Source organism: Azolla caroliniana, unplaced genomic scaffold (genome assembly GCF_043228905.1).
Source record: "Azolla caroliniana isolate FFs.n. ecotype wild unplaced genomic scaffold, voAzoCaro1.0.p SCAF_10, whole genome shotgun sequence".
NCBI lineage: Eukaryota > Viridiplantae > Streptophyta > Polypodiopsida > Salviniales > Salviniaceae > Azolla > Azolla caroliniana.
In genome coordinates this window covers 17,966,725-17,975,883 of record NW_028230445.1, presented here as the reverse complement: position 1 = coordinate 17,975,883, position 9,159 = coordinate 17,966,725, and the positions used below count along the sequence as shown (strand labels likewise).

The window sequence follows — 9,159 nt, the reverse complement described above, 5'->3', positions numbered from 1 at the left end:
TCTCTCTCTCTCTCTTATGTGTCTCTCATCATTCTTTGGTTGTGGATTTTAATGACTCTGTTGTGTGATCAAGCCCTGTTGCCTCTGCTTCCTCTGCACACCTCTCTTCTTCCCTTCCACACGAAGAAGAACCAGTATCTGAGGAAGAGCATCCCTCTCTTCAACATCCAAGCTTCCATGGTTAGTTTATTTTTCTTAATGTCTCTCTGCTTCTTCTTTTTTTCTTATTTAATTGTCAATTTTAGTTTATGTATATGTGTTTTACCTTCTCTCTTTTTTTTAAAGAATTATGGAGATCAGTTTTTTCTTTTTAAGTTTTGTTTTTTTGGGTGTGTATGGATCTTTTAGTGACAATGCATTCGTAGAGCTCAATTTCCTCATCCAAAATTGAAACATTCTTGCAGTCTATTGAATATTTAGTCAATGGAAATTTTGTCACAAATGGTGCTATTGCACCATGAATCAGCATATTTAATCAATGGAAATTTTGTCACAAATGGTGCTATTGCGCCAGGAATCAGCATTTGGCCAGTATGGAGTTTCAACATGATCATGTGCGTTTGTATAGTTTACCTATTATTATATACATGTAAAAATATTGTGTCTGTTTAAAGTAGATTAACCACATTGTATTTGTTTAAAATATGTGCATGTCTGTATGTGTATGTATGTATGTATGTATATATAGGGAAGAGGTTTTCTTATTGTTTCACATGGGCAGGAACCGAGGACGGCTGTAGTAGTTGGTGCTGGTCCAGCGGGATGCCTCATGTCACATTATTTATTTCAAAGGGGCTTTAATGTTCAAGTATTTGAGCGACATCCACCAATCCAATCATCTTTCCCAGCAGATGATGACGAGGATGGTATCCATCTTGTCTTACCTTCAATTTAATCTTATCATTCCCATCTATGCTTATTTTCAGAGATAAATGTACCTGTAAGTCTTAGGAATGATAATGTGGATTGTGTCTTCAATTTAGCTTGTCATGTAGTACTTTGTTTTTGCTGATTTAGTAAGAAAACGTAATTCTTATGTATTTTTTTTGTTTCAAAAATAGAGAGACTCTATGCACCGGGTGATACTCGTTCATATCCACTTGTTATAACACCAAGGGCTATCAAAGCCATTGAAGGTGCTGGTCTCATACTTCCACTGTCATTGTTGAAGCCCCTCGTGGGTTCCTGTTCACATATATCGAAAGGGAAAAAGGTAAGATCCCTTTATAGAGGATACACAGAGATTGAAATGCATTTCAAAAATGCTTCATGACTCGGGCATGTAATCAATAAATAGCCAGTGCGTATACAATCTCTAGAATTTAATGGGAAAGATAAATACAAATATAGAAGATTCACATATATTCTAATATTCTGCAAAGAAGATTTGTTCGTGTCAATGCTCTCGGCTTGTGTGACCTTGATTAAATCACCACTCTATTTAGGCCTCTCTCAGACAATCCTACTTGACTTTCATCACATAGTTGATGTAATATTATGGTGTTTGAAAAAGCTGTTTTCCACTGGTTTGCTAAGAGACAATGAACTCAAGCATGTCGATGGGAGACTTTTGATAAGGATGGCCTGCGACGTTTACTCTCCCAAATGGAATGGAAAACCGCTACGCAGCAGATTAATGAAATCTTTGTTGAAACCATTGATCCTTTACATATTTTTGTATTCTGAGCTGAACAAATGTGTTATAATTTGTACTTGGCAGCTTCGGTTCAACTATTCAGACAGGTCAGATTTAGAAAGCTATTCTGTCAGTAGGAATGCATTGGTCTCTTTCTTTCAGCAAAGCATTTCACAAAGGTGGACACATATAGCTGATATATTTTTTTTCTTATGTAATCATACTAAATCATGATGGGTGGCTAAACTATGATCATTTAAACATTGCTTCTCATGTTGTGTGTGAAACTCACCAATGAAATTGAGTGTTACAAAGAAATGTGTACCCGCTTTGCTTTTCAGAAATTTCAAATAATTAGAACTTTAAACTACAGAGGGGAGCTTTTTGAGTTGAGCAGATTGATAAATATATACTCGTTTTGTTTTTCAGGAATTCAGACAATTTAACTTTAAATTATGGATGGGAGCTTTCTGAGTTGAGCAATGACAAAACAAAGACCTACTTCTGTCATAAAACGACAGGTGCATTGACATAAACTAAGGCTTATTTTAACAAACTCGTAAAGTTCAAACAGGCATGGTAATTTCATGAATGAACGTGTGTGAAGATGGAATAAGTAGCTAATGAATAACCATGGCTTCTTTTTGTCTTTTCCTTTCCCTCTTTAGTTACTATATATATCTACAAACACAATGTTTATACACTCAATGTTCTAGAATACCCTACCGTTCTAATTTATTTATGAGTAATTAAAAAGATAAAAAAGTAAACAGTTTGAATATCTCTGTGATAAGTATGAAAGTACTACAACCGGATTTCATAGCATCAAATTGAATAGAGAATACCTTGTTCAGCAGAAGGGCCAAGAGTTTCACTCTTCAGCACGTCACCTCTCCTATCATGCACTTCTTTTCTGTATAAAAAAATCTTCCTTTGAAATCTTGTTCGTTTTAATCCTTTCTTTCCGTTCTTATCCATCAAATTTGATAATATAAAATTGAACAGAAAAGATGTGGGCATCAAGGCCAAGATTTTTACTCTTCAGCACTTCACTTCTCCTATGATTCACCTTGTTCCTGTATAAAGATAAGCACGTCTTTGAAATCTTATTCTTTTTATAGTTTCATTCCATTCTTAGCTATCCTATCACGGCAATTCATCTTTTGCTTCACCTCATTTACCATGAATTTCTTTTCTTGACTTACTTGTGTGTGTTTGGTTGGTCTATATATTGTTCAAGACACCCTAAATTGTGGGTGTGACATTCATATTTTGCATATCAATCTTACAGTTGTTACTGCTCGGATTCATTTTAGGCGAGAGACTGGAGGTGCACTTTGACTTACTTGTAGGTGCAGACGGAGTCTCGAGCAAAGTTCGTTCTGAACTCATGCGACTTGACACCCTTCATAACGAGTAGAATTTATAAGTTTTGGTTTCACAACTTTCACTTGATGATTTATGGTATGACTCTTACGGCACCAAGTCTAATATGCTTGGCTTAAATTTTGTAGACCCTCACCATTGACCATGGAATACACAAAGCACCCTCTCTCCTATAAGTCTTTCTACATTAGACCTTCACTTGCTAGAGCTTCACCTCTTTTTGAGGATCGAGACCGTGTCCAGGTGATGTCTCATTGATAGATTCATGTAACTATTATTGATCCTAAAAACAAAATAAATTCATCATTGATTTCTGGTAGATTTTGTTGCTTGGTTTTGAATTAGTTTTCTATGAATTGGTATATTGTTTGATGATGATTCCTAGTATATATATACGTTGACAAAATCTAGAAAGTGTTTTTAGTTGCCTATCTTCTGTAATACCTGTTGGCTCTAAGATTGTAAGAATTACAAATATAAAATATTCCTATAATATATCTTTATTAAATTCGTTAATACCTTTTTTTTACCATCACTTGCTAAAGCTTCACCTCTTTTTGAGGATAGAGACTGTGTCCAGGTGATGTCTTATTGATAGATTCATGTAACTATTATTGATCCTAAAAACAAAATAAATTCATCATTGATTTATGGTAGATTTTGTTGCTTGGTTTTGGGCTAGTTTTCTATGAATTGGTATATTGTTTGAAGATGATTCCGAGTGTATATATATTGTTTGAATTTGTGATCATCATCACAGTCTTGGATGCAACTCAATATGTTACTTGTAAACGTTGCTGATGGAAGCTTTTGGGGTGGGAGTCAGAATCAGAGGGTTGTTCAATCAACATCATCATCAGAAGTAGAAAGCCTCTTCAAGTAAAGTTTTTGAATTGTCTTAGTCATGATTTTTTAAAAATATATTTATGTAAGTATGTGGTGTGAATTTGGGTTTTATTTGGAACAGGGAGAATGCTCCAGAAGTGTATGAATTGGTGGTGAAGGAGAATCCAAATTTCTTTGAAGACTTCGTTAAGCAACCATCAATTCCTTCTGGTGGATCAGTAATACTATCTCGTTTTCACGACAACAATATTGTATTGATTGGAGATTCAGCACATGCTATGGTGTGGCAATGTTTTGTTGCGTTTTTATTTTCTCATGTTTTTGGTTTTTTATGTAGTGTTTTATATGGGAAAAATTACTAGTATTGCACTAACTTTTTGGCAATATTCCATCAAAAGTCATGATTCTCATCTTTACAGATTTTTGGGAAAAATTGACTGATATACCATTATAAAGTTTTAGGAATATTAACACATACAAAAACTTCAAAACAATATACCCAAATCATCATTTCTTTTTTATGAAGATCTATGAAACATGATGAATATAGCATTTTAATTAAGCAAAAATCAAATCATTACTACGTCTTGTCGTGGCTAGTTAATTTAACCAAATTGCCAGTAATTTACTACGATGTTTTTCGTTATTGATTCTAGAAATGTTAAGAAGTAAACTTTGTGAAAGGATATATTGGAAAAAGCTAAGGAAAGGGATAATTTTCACAAGGATTTTGTTTTGAAAGTATTATGAAAGAAGTCTTTCTCCACTCTGTTTTCGTTGTATCTTATTATTTGTTTCACAAATAGAACAATTTTTTCCTTGCACCGTTTATTTTTCAAAAAGCTTGCTTATATTGTTTGCGTTGCAGTTCCCATCATATGGCACAGGGTGCAATGCAGCTTTGGAGGATTGCAAATTGTTTAACAATATCTTAAAAGATATAGAAACTTCTGGTAAATAACTAGTGGTTTTCATCAATAGACCCCCTTTTTTCTTATCGTAAATTGTATTCGTCTCGACTCTCATCTGATTTTATTTTTCCTTATTTTTATGACGTAATGAAAAAGGTGACAGATCAATGGCTCCAATTTTGAGGGCAACATCAGAATTCACCAAAACAAGGATCGCGGATGCCCATGCAATTGTTGAAATGAATACAAACCTCATGCTATTCAATCGTGGTCGCCTCGGAATGTTGCAGAAGATATTCTACAAAACTTTGCAAGCCTGGTTTCCGAGATTTGTTGGCTTGTAAGCTTCTCATCCTAATTGATTTTGTTTCAAAAATGATTTAGTAAAAAGGTGCCCCTACGTTTACAATATGAATTCCAACATACCAGTCATAAATTTTGAAACTCCTACACATGCGCTCCATTTTAGTATCTCTGAACAAGTCCCTTTTCTCGGGTACCTGAACATGAACTCGGGGTAATATTTCTAATGAGTGCTGTCTTTGTCGACTCCAGTTTAGGTGATGAGCTCCAAGTGATGGATTAATTTGGCATTCTTAATTCATTAATTTGGCGGGAATATGAAGCGATTGGATGCTGGCAGAAAGCATTAAATGACACGATGAAGTAGTTTGACACTTGAATGAATCAGTGAGGGGGCTGGATGGAGTGCCTCAATTCTTATTAATTAGGGTCTTGTTTTTGAAGGATTAAAATGGGGGTCATTCTTATAGGAATTCTAAAAAATAAGAGGGGGAGGGGTAAGTCTGGAAACCAAATAAAAGCTGAAAATATGTTGTCCATGTGTTTAGCCATATATGCCTTCTATGTTGGATAAAAGTTTGGAAACCATATAAAAGCTGAGAATATGTTGTCCATGTGTTTAGCTCTGTTGGATAAAAGTTTGGAAACCATATAAAAGCTGAAAATATGTTGTCCATGTGTTTATCCATATATGCCTTACTCTGTTGGATAAAAGTTTGGAAACCGTATAAAAGCTGAAAATATGTTGTCCATGTGTCTAGCCATATATGCCTTACTCTGTTGGATAAAAGCTTGGAAACCATAGAAAAGCTGAAAATATGTTGTCCATGTGTTTAGCCATATATGCCTTACTCTGTTGGATAAAAGTTTGGAAACCGTATAAAAGCTGAAAATATGTTGTCCATGTGTTTAGCCATATATGCCTTACTCTGTTGGATAAAAGTTTGGAAACCATAGAAAAACTGAAAATATGTTGTCCATGTGTTTAGCCATATATGCCTTACTCTGTTGGATAAAAGTTTGGAAACCATATAAAAACTGAAAATATGTTGTCCATGTGTTTAGCCATATATGCCTTACTCTGTTGGATAAAAGTTTGGAAACCATATAAAAGCTGAAAATATGTTGTCCATGTGTTTAGCCATATATGCCTTCTATGTTGGATAAAAGTTTGGAAACCATATAAAAACTGAAATGTTGTCCATGTGTTTAGCCATATATGCCTTCTATGTTGGATAAAAGTTTGGAAACTATAGAAAAGCTGAAAATATGTTGTCCATGTGTTTAGCCATATATGCCTTCTATGTTGGATAAAAAGCAAGAGAGGAAGAGAAGAGAGAGGAAATGTGTATACATTTGGCAGGACCGCCTATCAGTTGCTATGGCTGGAAGTTCCCTTCACAAAGATCAAGAAGAGGAAGCAATTAGAGAATGCTGTTTTCTATACTTTCTTGGCCATATCTAGTTGTGCATTACTGTTGATCTCTCTCCTGGTGGTTAAAAGGATATCCTAATAGTAGAAATGTGTGTAAAATTAGTATGAAAACCTCACAATTCTATTAGCCATAAATTCTTGAAGGAAATGTATTGTTTTTGTAAATTATAATGCATGTATTATTAGTGGGAAACTTCCGATTGGGAGTAACATATGTAGACAGCACTCAAAATAAAACCAAAATATTTGTGGAAGGATTTCGGCAAATTATAGACAATCAGAAAGAGAAATCGTTTCGAAGAGGAATTGATGAAATAAAAATCAACGATAGATAGTTGATTGAACACCACACAATTTCTAGTTATCCTAATGGTCCAAAGTGCCGCCGATAATGTGATCCATTGGCAAAAGATTATATCCAAAGTTGATGGGAAAGCAACCAAATAAACAAAAGGGTTTTTTCTAATCGCTTTTTTTACAGCTTTAAAATCATTTTATAACATGCATTAATATCCTTGCACCACCTCATAGAAAAAGAATGAGAATTCTGAATTTCAATAAGTACTTTTGTCCAACATGTCTCTACGTTGATGATTTGCCATGAAGCATTTCTAGAGTTTGTACCCACATAGGTGGAGGAAGTAATCTCTAGATATTATGAACAAATAATGAAGCTATACATATATGTTACCTCCAATTGCCAATATTAAAGTCTATTTGATGCTTCTAACATTGATGACACATAGTAAATGGTTAAAGTTCAAAACAATATGTTGATATGTATGTGCAATAAGAATGAAGATTGTATTGTACTTTTGCATCTAAAAAACTTAACTCATGGTCTACATCGTTGTTCAAATAAAAAATTGAGTTCATAGCTCAAATGACTAACAAGAATGCCCCTAGGGCCTATATGGCACCATGTGAGCCAAAGGGTTACGGAAAAGATAATTCCAAACAAGATTCTAGAATCCCATGGAGTTATCAACACTTCTTCCTCCACTATTATGATAGAGATTGTATAGGACTATCTTCCAAGTTCCAACATTTGATTAATTTGGTGCTAAGGCGACATTCTTTGAAATGACTATACACTTGCGAAACACATAGTCCAAATAAGTGGTTTTCCCAACACAAAAATGAAGAGATGAAGGACATGTTGACATATTAAATAACATCTTCTACAAGAAACTTTGTTGGACTAACATAGGTAGCAAAGTAGCTTTCCTAGCCAACATTTGCACCTTTAAATAAAGTCAATGTTTTCCTATTATGGTCATGTGTCTAATGTCGTATTAGTTATAAGGTGTCTTTAAAGAAAGGTAACACTTTCATAATTGTGCTTATGCATCAAATGTTTTGTCAACTACAGAATATGTTGCAAAAGCTTATAGAGGAATGGGGCATGCAAAATACCAAGATCAAGATATAGTTATGGTGCAAATTGAGATTTTATCAATGTTGAAGGTTGTATATTGTCTATACAAAGAAAGCTCAATGTAATGTATTCTTCAAGTGTGTTTTTGACTTATTCTTGGACATTATTCAAGTCCCCTCTTATAATGTCACATGTCCTCTTCTTCGAGGTAACCTTTTTAGACATGCAGAGCTTTCTCTATATGAGCCTATGCTAATGATACTTTCATTATGTTGTGTAAACGCCAATTATTATGGGCAAGCGAAGTCAATAGTCTACATAAATGGTTAGGCATTGGCATGTCCACTCTAATGGAACATGAGAGATGAGCAAAAAAGTGAAATTACTATTGCATAAAGTAGAATGAAAGTTAAGTATTTGGAAAATTGCAAATGGTCATTTCATGCAAATAAAGAATAGTATAACCATTTTTATTTTTTTATTTTATTTATAAAAGATTTTCTTCAATAGTATTAAGGACAAAACACCCGAAGGCTACAACTTGAACCTAGCTACCAAGAACATGGAAGTCGATATAAAATACGAGGATGTTTACATTTGTTGATATTCAAAGAGTCCATGGAAGTCGATATTGCCATTGAGGCTCTTGAGCTACCATTGTAAACAGGGGCACCTTTTTCCATAAGTGAAGAAGCTTTTTCCTTTTCTTGTTCACAGTATCTGGGGAACCTTGCATATTGTCATACTAACCACAGACTACAGCCAACAAGTTCTCCCATAACTCAAACAACACATCTGAGAGATGAATGTCTACCCCATCATAAAGTCGGTTACATTGATATTTCCATAATACCCATAATGTTATTGTGGACACAGTTTTCCAAATTTGGATAGATCGCACCTGCTTTCGAGGTTGCTGGAAGGGACTAACTAATATCAATCTTCTATTATGTATTGTCATTGCGTCATGAACATCGTTTGCCTCATACAACATTAAACCGGAGTGTAATACTCCCCACATCGTTGATCCCCATGAGAATAAGCAACTTGCATTTATTGTTAGGAATAAAGACACGACTTTCTTCCATACTTGTTGAGCAAAAGAACAAGACCATAAGACATGCTTGGTAGTCTCTTGAGGTTCATGGCAAATGGCACATTGCCACAAATTGGGTGTCACATTCCCTTTCAATGCATGACCAACTGGTAGAGCCATATGCACTAATGACCATCAAAAGAGAATAAATTTAGTTGGCCCCTTGAA

General features: G+C 34.6%; 1 protein-coding gene across 1 annotated transcript; it reads left to right on the top strand.

Moving 5' to 3' along the window:
• Nucleotides 1–6,713, top strand: LOC147859316 (kynurenine 3-monooxygenase-like). Its single transcript, XM_087326137.1, has 12 exons — nt 1–180; nt 722–866; nt 1,062–1,213; nt 1,721–1,815; nt 2,066–2,157; nt 2,953–3,052; nt 3,151–3,265; nt 3,783–3,901; nt 3,990–4,149; nt 4,737–4,821; nt 4,936–5,119; nt 6,446–6,713. Exons 1-12 carry the CDS (start codon nt 52–54, stop codon nt 6,594–6,596), a joined length of 1,527 nt encoding a protein of 508 aa, XP_087182263.1. The 5' UTR covers nt 1–51; the 3' UTR covers nt 6,597–6,713.
• Nucleotides 6,714–9,159: the final 2,446 nt, after the last annotated feature.